The following is a 17829-nucleotide window of genomic DNA, read 5'->3' on the forward strand; positions in this document are numbered from 1 at the left end:
CGAAAGCAAACTCCAGGAGGTAAAAGAAGAGGGAAGTGCCCCATACTGGTGGTCAAAGAAGTCATATAAGAAGGAGGCATAGGATGTGTGGCAGGGTATGGCAGACAAACAGCATGCATATCCACTGAGGAGAACATCATGCCAATAATAGTAGTAATTCGGAGGCTTCTTTGTAGGGGCTCTCAACCAGGCTAGTGTAAAAGCGCCAGTGACCAAATGGATTCCATGATGGTGGATTGTATTTAGACATTGTAAGATGGACAGACATGCAGATGCATTAATGAAACAACCATAGTCTAGTTTTGAACAGACAAGGGATCAGTACAAAGGGAACAGGGTGATCCTATCCGCTCCCCGGTGAGTACCACTTAGGAACACGTAGAACAGAGACCAGATGCAGCGTGTGGCCAGGTAAGACACGTGGTAGGACCAAGAAAGTTTTCTATTAAGTGTGAGCCACAGGCCTTTCATAGTTTCAGCAAATGGAAGAGCAACAGGTTCAAATGTAAGGATGGTGGAAGAAAGCCATTGAGCTGCCAGTTTTGTCAGTGGAAAAGTGAAAGCCATTGTCAATGCTCCATACGTAAAGATGATAGAGACATCGTTGAAGATGCTGGTCAAGGAGCCAAGTCCAGGGAGAACTGCAATAGATCACAAAGTCATTGACGAAAAAAGAGGCAGAGATGCCTGGCAGGGAACAGGCCATAATAGGGTTAATGGCTACAGCAAAGAGGATGACACTCAGGACAGAGCACTGAGGCACAACGTTTTCCTGGGTAAAGGTGTCTGACAAGGCAGAACCCACACGTAACTTGAAAACTTAGTCCTGAAGGAAAAAGGGCAGGTGGCCTCAGAAACCCCACATGCAGATAGCATGGAGGATACCAGTCCTTCAGCAGGTGTCGTAAGCTTCTCCAGAACAAAAAATACAACTACAGTCCTGGTACTTCCACAGAAAACTGTTCACGGCATGGGTTGACAAAGTGATGACATGGTCAACAGCAGAATGTCATGCCTGAAATCCACATTGTGCAGTGGTTAGTAAATTGTGAGACTCGAGCTGCCATACCAGCCGGACATGAATCACATGTTACAGGGAAGGTGTTTGACCTTCCCAGCCTTAGGTATGGGTATGAATGTGCCATCTGCTCAGATACAATTGTATCTATCAAGGAGAAAATGCATGCCTGCAAGAGAAATGTGCTACAACATCTGGATGTTAACATTGTCTGGCCCAGGGGCAGAAGACTGGGATGAAGTGAGAACATGATCTAGCTCCCTCATAGTAAAGATGGAATTGTAGCATTCACAAATCTAAGAGGAGACGAGTACCATCCAAGCTGCCTCCACTCATTTCAGATGGACGAAGGTGGGATGATAGTGAGTGCAGCTCAAAATCTCCAGAAAATAGAGGCCTAAGGTGTTGGAGAGATAGCAATAGCGTCCATAATGACATCACCTCATACAGTCAGGGCGGAAATTGAGGACTGGGCCTTGGTCCCAGAGAGCCGTCAGAGTTTGGCCCACATGACGGAAGAGGGAATGGAACTGTTAAAAGAACTAGTAAATGAAATCCAGCTAACTGTTTTGCTTTACTGAATAATGTGATGACACTGCACACACAACTGCAACTGTTTAAAATGAAGATAGTTCATCATCATAAGATGACTGCTAAAACTGTGGAGAGCATGTCTCTACACACAAATTGCATCATGGCACGCCTCCACCAAGGGACCAGGGCACAATGTGGTAAAGATGAAGTGTGAGGAATGGAATGTTCTGTGGCAGTAAGGATAACATTTGTAAGGCATTCTACCTGGTCAACCCAACTGGGGAAATGTTTGTCTAAGGTCGCCAGAGACGAGTAAAGCTGCCAATTGGGTTTACACATAGGTGGGCGTAGGAGTCAGCAAATGGACAGCAGCAGTTTCAGAGAGAATGGACCACTCGAGAAGACGGGCAAGCTGGGCATTGCAGAATGAGAGGTCAAATGGGAATAGGTGTGCATGGAGTCTGAAAGGAACGCGAATACTCCAATGTTAAGGCAGATGAGGTCGAGTTCATTGAGAAGGTCAGACAAGGGCACATTTCTGATGGGTTCTGGAAGAGCCCAAAGGGGAATGGAGTGCATTAAGGTTCTGGAAGAGCCCCAAAGGGGATGGTGTGCATTAAAGTCACAGAGTAGCAGAAAGGGGTGAGGGAGTTGACCAATAAGCTGGAGGAAGTCTGCCCTGGAGATACCAAAAGACAGAGGGATGTAGACATTACAAAAAGAAAAGGTGAAGCTAGAAAGGAAAATTGGACTGCAACAGCTTGCAGTGGTGAGATGGTTTGACTATGAATCATCCCGGATGAGCAGCATGACCCCCCCCCCCCCCCCAGATGGAATGCTGTCCTCAGGAGGGGGGGAAGGTCAAGACTGACAGGAAAAAAATGCGAGAGGTCAAAGTGGTCGCAAGGGGACAATTTTTTTTCCTGAAGGCAGAAAACAAGTGGATGCTGTGATGTAAAGAGCAGCTGTAATTCTTCCTTGTTCGATCTAATGCTGCTGATGTTCCATTGGAGGAGAGTCATGATGAGGAAAGGGGAGAAGGGAAAAAATGAAGGGCTGTCACCCTTTGAAGACTCGCTGTTAAAGGGCGCAGAGGCTAAAGGATTCTGTTCCACAAGATCTACAGAGGCATTGACAGTCTATCTGGGCTGGCCTGCAGATTCCAGAGCAGAAAAACATTTGGCACTGCACAATGGTGAAACGGGATGTAGAATTGGCTGGATGAGTATTCATGCAGTGACAACACTGAAGAGGATCTCAGAATTGGCGAAGGAGAGGACCGTTTGTCATTTTTTGATTTCTTGAGCCTTTCAGACTGGCAGATAAAGACTCAGACGTTTCTTGGCTGTAGGGACGTAAGGAATCTTTGCACGAGTATTCCTTCCGTCCTTTCCAACCTGCTGGTTGTGCAGTGGGCGATTTCGCTGCCGGAGACAATTTGGTGGCTTGTCGCACAGCTGGAGGAGAGAGATATGGGGCTGTTACCTTGACACTGGGTGAATTTATAACTGCAGTGCTGAATTTGAGGTTGCAAGTCTGCATGACCATGACCTTCATGGAGCGAGACACAGCAAGAATGGTAGTGTAAGTGCCAAATGGCAGAATGCAGGTTTTACAACTTGCTAGCGGCAGGGTAAGGCACTTTTTCCTTGACTCAGATCTCCTGGACAGCACACTCATTGAGATACACGGGACATTCTCAGTACGAGGCTGCATCGTCTCCATTGCAATTGATACAGTGGGGGGAGGAGGAGGAGGAGGAGGAGGAGGAGGAGGAGGAGGCAATCGCCCTAGTGAGCAACACTACCAATTTTTGCCATATTTCGACAGCATATTCCAATGCGATTGTAGTGTTGACATTCGTAACAGTGCATCGGGTTTGGATTTTATGGTTGGAACATGACAACTTCATTGTCTGCTCGAACCTTTGATGGAAGCTCTACTCTATCAAATGTAATAAAAGGAGTGCGTGTAGGCACTAAGGTTGGATCGACTTACTTCATTACCCAATGGACTGCAGTGACGTCCTGATCAGACAGGTACGCTTGAATTTCTCCCTCAGTCAGGCCATCTAAAGACCTAGTGTAAATAAAACCACGTGCAGAATTCTATGTTTTAATGTTTGATGGGCCTCAACACAAACAGGACAGCCATGGAGGAGTGAAGTTACAAGCAGTTGTTGGGCTTGAAAATCACAATTGGTCTCCAAAAGCACAGTGCCATTACATAAACGAGAGCAGATTTCACAAGGCCTGCAACCAGATCAACACCTTTCTAAATAATGAATGGATTAATCATAGCAAAGGACTGACCACCTTCAGCATGTAATACCAGGACTAACTGAAGTGCACCTGAGAGATTCTTGGAATCTTTAGCCTTGTTTTGTTTATGTTTGGAAGATGTAGAATGAGATGGTAATCAGCTCATTCTTAGAAAATCCCCCACGATTGCCGGTGTCTCCAATGGCACACTGCTTTACCCCCGCCCCCCCCCCCCCCAATTTGGGAAGGTAACAGCTCAAACCCCTCCCTGGGCCTGGCCTGTCCCAGGGATACGTGTGAATGCTACCTGTCAACCCGAGGCTGGGAATTACGTGTTACCCAGTCACCTGTTACTTGTCAGACATGTGGGCCAGCCTGCAGGAATGCACAAGGAGGAAGAAGAAATACAGGAACTTCAAACACTGAAGCAGAGGGACTTATTTATTTATTTATTTAATTGTATGGCTAGGGCCCCCCCCACCAGACAGGCCATTCGCTGGGTGCCAGTCTTTCAATTTGATGCCACTTCGGCAACCTGCAGTTGATGAGGATGATAATACGGACAGCACAACACCCAGTTCCTGGGCGGAGAAAATTCCCCAACACAGATGGGAATCGAACCCGGGCCCAAAGGATTGACAATCCATCACGCTAACCAGTCAGCTACCGGGGGCGGACAACAGAGGAATAGGAGATGGAGAGGGGGGGGGAAAGAAAAAAGACAACGTGGAAGGACTGTTCTGATGTCAGGCTACTGAAACGTCAGAACACATTCCCAAAAATATCCCAGACATGTTCCCCAAGGGAGGGGATAAAGAATAGGAGGAGGATAGACATTCAGCATGGAAAGGAAAAAGGTGCTGCAAAGGCCGTGGCCCCTATGGTAACCGAGCACGAACTAGAGTGGTAAGCCCCTTGCGGGGATGATAGGTGTCTTGTGTGGGATTTTCAGATTTTGTGGCTGTTGCACACACATTTTGACAGCATTCCCATAACTTGTATAGTCTTATCACTCTAGGACTGACTTCTTGGAAGCAAACAAAAACTGTCGGTAACAGTTTCGCACAAAGTATTAATCCATACTGAGCAGAGCACATTGCTCATGATGGTCTGAATTTTTATGCTTGGAATATAAATATTTGCTGGGCAATTGCCATTACAACTGTTTAATTAGATAATGATTGAAGTTTCGTTTATTCCATACGTGACATTTCTTAAATGCCTTTTAGGTTTCTTTCAAGAATTTAAGTCCCCAAGTTCTACAACACACTTTGCTTTCCTTTGATGTCCATTCATATATAAATAAAGTTGGTAATAAGAAGCAAATGATATTTCCTCATGTAATATTCTCCACATTTTCTCATTTCTTGTTACGCATATTAAATAACTGTGTTTTTTTAAAAAAATTATGACAACACCACAATGACTATATTGGCAAATTCAGAGAGACACATAATTCTTTATAGAATGATTTTTTTAGCTTTAACTTACTTCTTAATATTATATCGCATGTCTAGTAATTGGAATCCAACACGACCCGGAGACGCAGGCCAACCAGCCGAGAGTATCGAAGGTGAGTCACCAAAACCACAGGAAGACAACAGCTATGTACAACAATGAAGACGACAACAACAGCTGTGGACGGATATGACAGAACAAGTAGTCCGAAGAGTAAACCAAATCGAAAGCCTAGATGCATCAAGATCAAGAGCTGAACAACAATAGGTACGACATATGATACCATAGCACTGTCGGAAGACAACTGACATCTGAGCCTGCGCTGCTGGTTTTATAGGGCCCATGAATGTGCCAATAGGCCAGCGTTTGGCATTATCACTATTTTAACCCAGTGCTAAAAGTACACAATTTCTTACACATGCCTGAATTTTTATTCCTCAATAAGTGGTAGTGGAGACCAACAGCTATCATAACACCACTTGTGAATAACACACTACCTGTATTCCCATTATGTTGTATTAAATGTCCAGATGTCTCCTTCCTATTTTAAAACTATTTTCTTGCTATTCACTGCAACTTTACGTCTTGTGGAAGCATTACCTGTGCACACACCTTTTGAGTCTCTACCAGATCCACCTTACTTTTCAATAAAGTCTATCCCAACAGCCAGTGAGGTTTTATATATATAAAAGAGGAAAATACAGGGTGTTTCAAAAGCAGTACATGTATTACAAAGTACTATGTTGTGAAAACTACTGAGCATTGCACCACACCTTGGTTACTGAAGGAAAGAGTTTATAAGCAATGCCGTTGCCACTGCGAAATACCTACTCCACAGGAAAAATGATATTGTGTTCTTGAGTTTGTGAAGTATAATTCCATAATTATAATACAAAGACTTCTCAGGCTGAGGTATCAAACTGAGCTTGCAAATGGATGGAACATTCACAAACAGTATTGACAGTCTGTAGACAAGTTGTGTATGTAGAGGCAAGAATCCTGGTCTCCCTCATATTTCCAATGAAAATTTCACACAAATTCAAACCGTTTTCCAGCATAGTCCTAAAAAATTGACTCATCGCACCAATCAGGAGTTACAAGTGTCTAAAAAAACAATTTGGCACGTTTTGAGAAATCTGTTGATTATGAAGTTGTACAAGTTACAACTGTTACAGGCTCTCTGTCACGACGACAAACACAAACTTGTGGCGTTTTCTGATGAGCTTCAGAATGCTATTGGCAATGATGACACTTTTGCACAATGCATTGTGTTCAGTAATGAAGTGACTTTCCACCCATACAGGGGAAGTAACAAACACGATGTTCAAATTCAGCACCTACAGAATGCACACGCACACAATGTCAATGTGTTTTGTGCAATATCCCACTCATCTCTTTATGGTCCATTCTTCTGAACGGTAACATGAGAAACAGTCAGCAGTATCTTTCTATGTTATAACTGGCTGTTTCTCAGGATGAATGAGGACAACTTCGGTTTTCAGCAATTCATTTTCTCCCTCACTGAAGTTGCCAAGGTGTGAATGTCTGAATAAAACTCTACAGAGTTGCTAGGGTGGTCATCAAACAGCAGGAGAGTTAGCACTTCTCAGCTGGCCTCCACAATTGCCAGATTTGACACCCTGCGACTTCTTCCAGGGAGGGGAGGGGGTGGGCGTGTTCATTAAGGACATTATGCACCGACACAACCGCAGAATCTAGAAGATTTGAACTGGATCTGTACTGTAGTAACATCAGTGACGATGGACGTGCTTATCAGAGTATGGGAGGAATTCAACTATTGATGTGATATTGTACATGTTTCTTGTGGAGGACATATTGAACATCTATAATCTAAACTTGAGAGATTTGTAAATGTGCATCCCAAGTTTCATAATTGCATGTCTTACAGTTTAATAAATACAGGTGTTCAAAATACATATATTCTTTCTAAAACCTCCTGTATAATGTTAACTGTCTCAAGAGACAGATACCTTCATTTCAGACCCACTACAAGGTCCCCACTGATATACTAACATAAGAATTTTAAGATGATGGGAGAGCTGATGGGGTGACTCCAAATTCAAAGCACATTAACATAGATTTCCTTCTGCAGAATTAAAATATAGGTTTATTTAAATAAAAAGTTTGTCTCAGTTCAACACAAAGTATTGGAACCATACAGAACTTCTCAAGGCCTGACCACTCGACATGGATAGGAAATGGAGTATTAGTCTGATGTTTGTAGTGCTACATTCAGCACTCACATAGAATGTATTGATGTACAACCAGTATGAAAATCAAGATTTTTCTGTCAATACATGCATAATTTTGATCATGTATGCTTTGTTTATAATTAAATATTAAAATCTATCCTTTCTTTATTAAGCACCCTGTATCCTGTAAATGTTCCAAAGCCTTTCCAAAGTTAACAGCAGTAGTTCCTGCATGTGTATCCTCAACCTGTTCATTTTCTACTGTAGAATGAGAGTAACTTCTTTGGGAAGTCTGCTATCCTCTATATCGATGACTCCAGTTTCATTACAGGTAAGTTGTAGAGTTTATTAATTAAACTGCAGCAGTTTAATCTTAACAAAAACATAGAAGAAGCTAGTAGTATCCTGTAATTGTGTTTTCATTCTCTGACTATCAGATTTTACTCTTGCAACTTTTTAATTCAAACTGGAAACCAACAGTTTACCTGAAGTGAAATATGCAGTACTATGGCCTGTACTATTGCAAACTTTGTGGAATTTTAAGGCATCAGCAATCAGATCAGGAAATTCTTTAAAAATTACATTAAAAAAGCTGGAGATAAGATACCATATTCTAAAACATACAATTGTCAATTTATGCATACATCTTTACTGATGCCATTCATCAGCTACTAAGTTTTTACAGCCAGCTGTATGCAAATTTATATAAACATGCAGGTATACCATTTTATTTTATGTATATAGTATCGTAAAATTTTTTGTTATAATGTGAAATTCAAACACACTGCATATGTGTATTGTTTAGCATTCACTACAGACTAATTCATGAATATAACTGACTACAGGTTTTTTCACCACTTGCTACCTAAAAATAAAACAATAGCAGCTTCTGCACTTGTTAAAAATGTAATGACAGAAATGCAAATTGTTACACCACGAACACGACCCATGACTGCCAAACATGCTCTACTATTTCCGTGCTTTTGGAATAGATTCGTTAAAATTTCATTCCTATGTAAGCTTATCTTCTGTACAGAAAAAAACCATTCCTGCAGGTGAATGGCATGAGTACATGACTGTCATTACGTGTGACATTACTGGAACTTTTCAGGTGATCACCACATTGAAGCACACCAGATGCTGTGCGCATAAGGCTTACTGCCACATTTTGGACTTTGAGAAAGATTGAATCATCGGTGAGATGGACATGGGAACATCACAACTAATCAAACAGGCAGTTGGTCATAGCACAATTACTGTAGAAAGAGTAATGTCAAGATGGACTTTGGCCGACGGTGTAGCAGCACGAAGTGCAAGCATGGTCCTTCCAAAAGGAGTACACCGTAAGAAGGTAGTTTGACTGGTTCTGATGAATAGACAGATGACAACAGCTGAAATCGATGTAGAACGTTACAGGCAGTGTCACCACAGACCATCAGGAACAAAATATTGGAGGCTGGGTTTACATCTCAACTCACCATGTGTCACTTTGACACTGTACCACGGACAGAAGATACTTGCATGGTGTGGAGCGAGAGCCACCTAGGATACCGAGTGGCATTAGGTAGCATTCAGTAAAGTGTCTCGTTTCTGCTAGTGACAGTACTGTATTTGCCAGTGTAGAAGATGCACTTTTTTCCTTCGAAAATAGATGTAAAAACTGGACGAGTCTTATATGCTGTTAGGAAGTTAAGATAGATACCTATAAACTCCATTTCTTCAAAATTTGTGTGTTTTGACCTAAGGCAATTCACTGTTAGCTTCCCTGCAAATTTTGAGCGTTCCATTTCTGTAGAATTCAGTGGTTGCACATGCCCCAGCATTAACAGTTTTTATATTGCTCATTCAGGCTTAAGTTATTGATGTGTTCAGTGTGGAGATCCACTTGGGTCATACCTATATTGTGGTTTTATTTGCAGACCATGGCTAAAAAACGGTACTGCTATACTGTTGCATTTAAGTTGCAAGTGACTGCACATGCAAAAAGGAGCATGGAAACAGGGCAGTAGAAAGGTATTTCAGGCCACTTTCAACTGAAAAACAAGAACTTGGTAGCAACAGGAAGATGTTTTAAAGAAAACACCTTACAGTAAATATAATCTGAGAAGTGGACTGTTAAATGATCAAAACTTTAAGCAGAACTCAATACTTGGAGTTTAGAGAACAGACAAGTCAGAATTTCAGTTTCTACAAAAATGATAATTCATCAAGCAAAAGCAATATCCACTAACAAAGGGATTGTCAACTTTACTGGATCAACATCATGGTGTTCATGATTAATGACGAGGTATCAACTATACATGTGACCGAGACAAAAATATTGCAGAAGATGGCAGCTGAGTATGAAGAACAAATTGTTGAATTTCATTGATTCATCATTACCGCAAGGAAGAGAGATAAGTTTGAACTCTCACAAACTGAGAACATGGATGAGACTCCACTAACCTTTGATGTGCCTTCTAACAGAACTGTGGATTCCAAGGGCACAAAAAGTGTTATTGTTAAAACTCTACACAGTTGTTTTATCCTGCTGTGCTGACGGAACTCAATTACCACCACTTTCGGTTTTTTAGAAGGAAGATGCTTCCTAAGGAAGAATTGCTGAAAGGAGTATTTGTCTATGAACACAATAAAGGCTGGATGGATGGATGGAGGAGGAATGAGGTTGTGGATAGACAAAATTTGGTCTAGGCAACCTGGAGGCCTATTGAGGAAGGCTGCCCTGTTAATATGGGATCAGTTACTTCTCACAGACCAGAAGTCATTAAAAACAGACAGAATGAATTCAAGACTCTGTTCACTGTAATTCCATGAGGGCTAACTAATGCAGGAAGATCTGCAGTGGATAGGCACTTGGTGCAGGGAGTGACAACTGACCCTTAACATAGACAAATGTAATGTATTGCCAATACATAGAAAGAAGGATCCTTTATTGTATGATTATAAGATAGCGGAACAAACACTGGTAGCAGTTACTTCTGTAAAATATCTGGGAGTATGCGTGCGGAACGATTTGAAGTGGAATGATCATAAAAAATTAATTGTTGGTAAGGCGGGTACCAGGTTGAGATTCATTGGGAGAGTCCTTAGAAAATGTAGTCCATCAACAAAGGAGGTGGCTTACAAAACACTCGTTTGACCTGTTGTTGTTGTTGTCTTCAGTGCTGAGACTGGTTTGATGCAGCTCTCCATGCTACTCTATCCTGTGCAAGATTCTTCATCTCCCAGTACTTACTGCAACCTACATCCTTCTGAATCTGCTTAGTGTATTCATCTCTTGGTCTCCCTCTACGATTTTTACCCTCCACGCAGCCCTCCAATGCTAAATTTGTGATCCCTTGATGCCTCAAAACATGTCCTACCAACCGATCCCTTCTTCTAGTCAAGTTGTGCCACAAACTTCTCTTCTCCCCAATCCTATTCAGTACCTCCTCATTAGTTACGTGATCTACCCACCTTATCTTCAGCATTCTTCTGTAGCACCACATTTCGAAAGCTTCTATTCTCTTCTTGTCTTTTGACCTATACTTGAGTATTGCTCATCAGTGTGGGATCCGTACCAGATCGGGTTGACAGAGGAGATAGAGAAGATCCTAAGAAGAGTGGCGCATTTCGTCACAGGGTTATTTGGTAAGCGTGATAGCGTTACGGAAATGTTTAGCAAACTCAAGTGGCAGACTCTGCAAGAGAGGCACTCTGCATCGCGGTGTAGCTTGCTTGCCAGGTTTCGAGAGGGTGCGTTTCTGGATGAGGTATCGAATATATTGCTTCCCCCTACTTATACCTCCCGAGGAGATCACGAATGTAAAATTAGAGAGATTCAAGCACGCACGGAGGCTTTCACACAGTCGTTCTTCCCGCGAACCATACGCGACTGGAACAGAAAAAGGAGGTAATGACAGTGGCACGTAAAGTGCCCTCTGCCACACACCATAGGGTGGCTTGCGGAGTATAAATGTAGATGTATATGTAGAACTAGTTTACGTCAACTGTTACAAGTGTGTATCAATTGATCATTTAAGAGACTTATGAAGGAAGAGTGGAACAGAAGGATTGAATCTACACATTTTAAAAGCACGCTATCACTGTCAGGAAGGAGGAAGAGACCTAGCATTTCTCAAGTTTGTGAGTTTGTCAAGGCTTCATGGAACACGGGAAAGGCTTCATGGAACACTATGAAAACTGAAACAATGATTAAATGATTTACGAAGTGTGGAATCAGGAATGCACTGGATGGTACAGAGGATAATTTGATAATTTGTTGTACAGGGATTCAGATTCTGACATGGCAGCTTCAAGTATTTCTTCTTTCGATTCGGAGGATGAATTTTGAGGATTTGAAGACAAAAATTAAAAGATGAGCAATTTTTCCTGTTTATATTGCCCAGATGTTTCATGTCAAGCACATATATAACTGTGTTGCAGTAGATGTATTGAAACTTTTTCCCCAAAAAAAGTCTTAAAATAGCAAGGTGTATCTAAAAGAGTCTTAAAATAGCTAGGTGCATCTTTTATGCTAGCAAATAAGGTAGACTGTTGCAAACCTGTGTGCAGGTGAGCTGGGGGAAGGTCACAGGAAGCAGCAAAGCAACAGGACTGATTTGGCAGCTGAAGGGAGGCTGAATGCGTGGCAGTATATGACAGTGGTAAAACCTGATATACTCTCTAGGATAAGGGTACCAAATGGCATATTCCAGCATAAAAATACAAGGCCCCACACTAAAGTTCTTAACACATGTGCCTTGATGAATGTACAGATCCTTGACTGGTCTGTCTGGTCCTTTGGTATGTCATCCATAGAGCATGTCTGACATGCAATGGGGGAGGCATGAAGAGAAGCTTCCAGTCAGTTAAGGTGTGGCAAGAAAACCCTCAAGACAAGATTACTGATGATGATGATGATGATGGACATCATTTCTGAATGGAAAGAGTTCAATCATTCAATCATTAACACTTACACAAAGTTTGATAAATATCAGACTGGTGCTTGGTGGTGTGCCACTTTCCAGTTCCAGCAGAGCATATCATTGCATTCATATATCCTACAAGCAGCTACAGTCATCAAAATCTGTTAAGAGCAAATAAAGGATATCTGACTGTTCTGCACAAAACAACACACAATCAATGCTTTTCTACCATGTCTCCAGAAAAAATGGCTAATATCTTGGGCATTATCAGCACCAACACCAAATCTGTAATTAAATGGCTTATAGATCCACAAGAAGAATTTAATTCTGTATTTTTTGGGGCACATGCTATTGTAAATTGTAATTTTTGTTTGCGATGTTTATACAGCCTCATACACAACGAATTCACTGTTAACTTTGTAACAAGATCATTAATTTACCATATCTTATACACTAATCAACAACTGCACTCATTGCAAAATATGTAATGACTTTGTCAAATGAGGAACTCTGAATTTAAAGCAACTAATAATATCTACACTTAAATTTTTATTAACGTCCACCACCTGGAGAGCCTTCACTCTTGATATGTTTGTAGTAATATAAGATGGAATGTCTCATACCTTTCTACAGTCATTGCCATATTTACTTTGATTTTGCATCTTTCAATTTTGTACGCGCCTCTCCACTCATTTCACTCGTGAACTTGTCTGTAAAGTGAAATGATGTGCTGATTTTTCATGCAGAATGAAAATTCAGAAAAACTACAAAACAATGATGAACACTCAAATCAGAACACATCCAATGACCTAAACCAAGCTGTTACAGAATAACTAACAGACTGGATAAGCAACAGCAACATTTTATGAGAATATTATATGTCTGCCTTACAAAAATTACTGAAGAGCCTTAGTTCACTTGGGACCAATTTAAGATTTGTAAATGTAATGTGTTCGAAAGAACTGTAAAATGTGAGTAAATATGAAATTTCTAAGTGATAAATTACTACTTTCTACCAGACCTGTAAAACTGCACTACTCTTTGAACATGGGTGTACTACTGCCATCCCTTGATAGGTGATATTTTGATGATGTCACATTATGAAGTAATACTGTCAGCAGCAAGAAAATCCTTTGACATAAATTGGTGACAATCAGATATCAACATACATATAATGATGTGAATACATGTTCATTTTTAAGCCAGGATTCTTTAAAAATGACAAGTTGTGGAAATGGAAAGTGAGTTAGTAACATAACATTAAGTAATCAAATTATGCATGATGAGGAGCACTCACGATCTTTCATTATTTACATTGACATCAGCCAATAATATGACCAATTATAAAGAAGGTTTACAAAGTAGTACTAGAACATGTTGAGGATGGAAGTTGTTTAGAAAAATACTGTGTTCAAATGCGAGAACACTATGTATCTTATACTATTCATTTATACTTCAAACTGAACCTCGATACTCTCATAGTCTGTGACTGTACATAATTAACAGATTACAGTCTGTCGTTACACCCTCTTTACGTGTCTGTGCAGACACTCCCCAAAGAAAGCACCTTATCATACACACATTCTTTAGTGGTTACACTGTGGTCAATAATCTATAAATCATATTCTATTTAAATATTTCCCAGTTGTTATTTGAGAACAGGTTAAAAAGTTTAGCAAATCCTACATAGCAATGTTTGAACCATGTACGTGACAACTAACTAACACCTGTGACAAACCATGCAGGCAACATTGTGTGCTTCTTTATAAAAGTTGAACAAATCAAGACTGTGGAACTATATGGCATGTGCAGGAGTCTTTCCATTCAACAATAAACTACTCCAAAGCTGAGTATTTAGGACCAGATTAGGGAGCTTATACAAACACTTCCTTTTCAAATGGACCATCCTGCTAGTCACCAAATGTGATTTAGAGAAAATATAAATCTAGATAGTCTAATGGGGATTTAAACTGTGCTCCTTCCTAAGCAGAGTCCAGTCTGAACTATTGCACCATCATACTTTGTACTTTTAATGAGAAAGATTATACAAAGCAGCTGTGGAAGATGCAGAATACTACTACTACTACTACTACTACTACTATTATTATTATTCCTACAACTACTACTACGTCAGGGAACAATGTATGTTACACACAAAATAATGCTTTCACAGTTTAATATCTCAACATAAAAGTTTTACAGATAATGGGAGATGCCATTTACATACATACTTATCTCTGTATAACCATTCACTTATCAAACCACAACTTAAGGGCATCCAATCCAGTTTAATTTCCTTCTTTCTAATCCATTAATTAATTATCTTTCTACCCTACTCTTCTCAGTACTTCTTTATTTCTCACTATCCATCCAACTTAAATGATGGGCTTATTCTTTAACTGATGTCATTCTTTCCATCCTGTGCAATGTCCAGATCTCAAAAGCTTCACACCTTGCTCCATCTTTCTTTCTTCAGTGCATGTTTTAGCACCATACAGGACACTCCAAACAAAACATTGTATTAGTCTTCTCCTTAAATCTTTGTCCATATTGCTGCAGGGGATTCTCCTTTTCTTATAAATGTCTCTTTCGCCATTGCTATTCTTGTTTTTAATTTCTTGTCACTCTTCGAGTTGGTTTCTATCCTGCTTCAAAAATATTTAAAGCTTTGCACATGCTCTAATATTTCTCCATTCAGTATTATTTTTACTCTTATTTCCTCCTCTTGCCATAAAATTCCATTTTCTTGGTACTGATTTTCATTCCATAAATCTTTCCTGTAACTTCAATTGTATCCACCATATCCTGTAATTCTTTTTCATCTGTTCGAAAAGGGTGGTGACATCTGTAAACCTCAAACACCATATTCTTCTTCCTCCAATTTTCATCCCCTTATCAAGTTAGCAGTAGTCTACCATATTTTCAAAGTATAGGTTGAGAAGGGTAGGAGACAGACAGCACCCTTTTCTTCTTCCATTTCCTAATTCTGTCCACGTGATACTTTCTCCTCTTCCTTTTACTGACACTTTTTTTTAGTTAAATATAATGAGTCCAAGTTGTCTGGTCTTCCAGCCCACTTTCACTTTAATGCTTGTTTTATAGTGTAACAAACAAGGTAAAAGTAATAAAAGTAAAAAATTTAACAAAAACTAATTTGGGTTAAACTATTAAATAAAAATCTTGCTAACTTTTTCTCAGCTCACCATGTTTCTCTTCCTGGTCACTCCGAAATACTCCACACAAAAAGGAAATTGAACACACAAAGCGTGACAGAATTTTAATACGGTTGCTTCACTTTTCCCATTACTTCTCATATAATTTCTGATATTAATATTAAAGAAAGGAATGCCAAAGGCATAACTGTCTATCCCCTAATTTATCAATGACCATTTTGACAATGAGAATACAGTACAAAGTTTCAACTGAAATACAGAAGTAGCTGCAGCCAGTTCCTAACATTTATCTTAGGTATCTGTTTATTGCTACTAGAGTTCATAACAATAGTGGATAGGCCAAAGTCGATTTACATGTATACAAAGTTAATTAAACATTCGATTTTGATAGTACATAACATTCTGTACAACTTAAAAGGAAATGAGGGTGCTTCACAGTAAGTTCTTTTAAGTCAATATGGTATTTTAAAAGACAATGCCTAAAGTATTTTATAACTGCCTCAATGAACAGAAAATTATGTAACAGTTACTGTCCTCAGCAAGAGGCAGGTGGCACAATTATGATTACTCTTTGTTACTTAACATCATGTGTATTGAATACAATCTATAAAATAAGCAACTGTTCAGAAACTAGCGTAATAAAGGTAAGTTATTAAGTAGTCAAGGCACTGAGTTGTCCAAAGGCACATAAAGCCAAAATTTGCTGGCTTTCAGATGAGCCATCAGGAGCACAGGATGATAGCAACATGACACAGGCACCAGTGGTGCATGATAATGATGTGAAGGGAGGTGGGGGGTGTGTTACGAGACAGAGGAATGGGGAATTGCAGGGAAGATAGTGTGGGTGCAAGATAAAGCAGGGTTGAGATGGATGTGGTGCAGGGGGCTACCAGAGATCGAGGTCAGGGAATGAAGTATACGATGGCAAAACAATTCCCACAGACAGGTTGACATATGACAGTTCCATGCAGGTGCCAGCATGTTTATGGGCCCTCTACAGGAAAATTTTCAAGCAACTCAAAATTCCAAACCCCTTATCTGATTCAAGTTCAGTGACATCATCATTATGTAGACCCAAGACCAAAACGCACAGTCCTCATTCTTCCAAAGGCTCAACACCAACCCTCACATTCACTTCACCTGGACAGCACATCTGTAGTGGCAAGAATTTCCTTTCCCAGTGTGCTGAAGGTGTTTCGTAGATACCTTCACAGACAGGTGATCATCTCATCATCTCCTTCCTCCCTCCTCCCACTCCACCCAGCACAAACTCCACCCTGGCAAAACTACAGTCATAGCACTGTGCATTCAGCTAGCACAGATCAAACATATATTCCTGTTGTCTTAAAATATTACTTGCCAATATACCAAATTCGCTGCCACTAGTCAGCCCATTATGTTCAGAATCATTCCTATACCAGTAACATGTCAATCCAGATCTCCTAGCTGGAATTGTTATATCATCATATAGTAACACTAATCACCATCCAAATCTGGTAAAAGAAGTGGTTACTGCAATCACGAGTCTCAATAAATCTGGTACAAAATTTTTTGAAAGTTACTGCTCTGTTTATCACTAGATATTATATTTAATACTGATCTTTATGTTACTTCTTTCGTAGTCTAGCTACACTTACCATTTAACTCTCATCTGGAATTTCTGCCATAAGATAAGGTATTGTTTTGCAGGAATGAGATCAGACACACAAATGTGTAACAAATATTAGAATTTTAATCGAACCTTAACGTGGCTTTCTGTTACTGAACTATATACCAACAATGACTGCATTTGGCAACAATATCAGTATCCCAACTGCCTCAAATTATGTCCAATTTTGCAAAGGGAAAGTTGTGTGTGCAGTACTTAAAGTCAAATCCAGTATAAAATTACAAATATTACTCATTTCAATACACAGACCAGTACTCAATTACTCTGCTAAATATTGCTGTGATAACTTGCCATCATTTAAAAACTGTTCTATTAACAATTCCAACTTATCACAACTACCACAGTCACAATCATTTCCACTCCAGCTTAAAGGAACAGATTAAAGCTACTGCATCGCAACTCCTCCATTACAGTGAATCGTACTTCTGGGTGTTCAGCAGAGTTGTCATTTCCATTTTATGTACAATACTTTGACAACTGACCCAGTCTTCCCCAAGTGCTGTGAGTACACACAAAAGCATAAATCCCAGCACCTGAAGAGGATGAATTGGTTGTTCATGGAGGTATTGTGCAAAAAAGAGCTCAGCTGAACACCC

The 17829-nt window shown here is 40.1% G+C and overlaps 1 protein-coding gene across 2 annotated transcripts in view; it reads right to left on the reverse strand.

Annotated features, from left to right (window-relative positions):
* LOC124555031 (PRA1 family protein 3) overlaps positions 1 to 17829 on the reverse strand; it is a 75707-nt gene that overhangs the window by 16317 nt on the left and 41561 nt on the right. The window contains exon 4 of one of the 2 annotated variants that reach the window (XM_047128792.1): positions 13015 to 13101. The exons of the other annotated variant lie outside the window; for it this stretch is intronic. Within the exon in view, the coding sequence (XP_046984748.1) occupies positions 13037 to 13101 (65 nt within the window). The 3' untranslated portion in view covers positions 13015 to 13036. The remainder of the gene's footprint in view (positions 1 to 13014; positions 13102 to 17829) is intronic. 2 annotated transcript variants of the gene reach the window in all.

Source organism: Schistocerca americana, chromosome X (assembly GCF_021461395.2).
Source record: "Schistocerca americana isolate TAMUIC-IGC-003095 chromosome X, iqSchAmer2.1, whole genome shotgun sequence".
Taxonomy (NCBI): domain Eukaryota; kingdom Metazoa; phylum Arthropoda; class Insecta; order Orthoptera; family Acrididae; genus Schistocerca; species Schistocerca americana.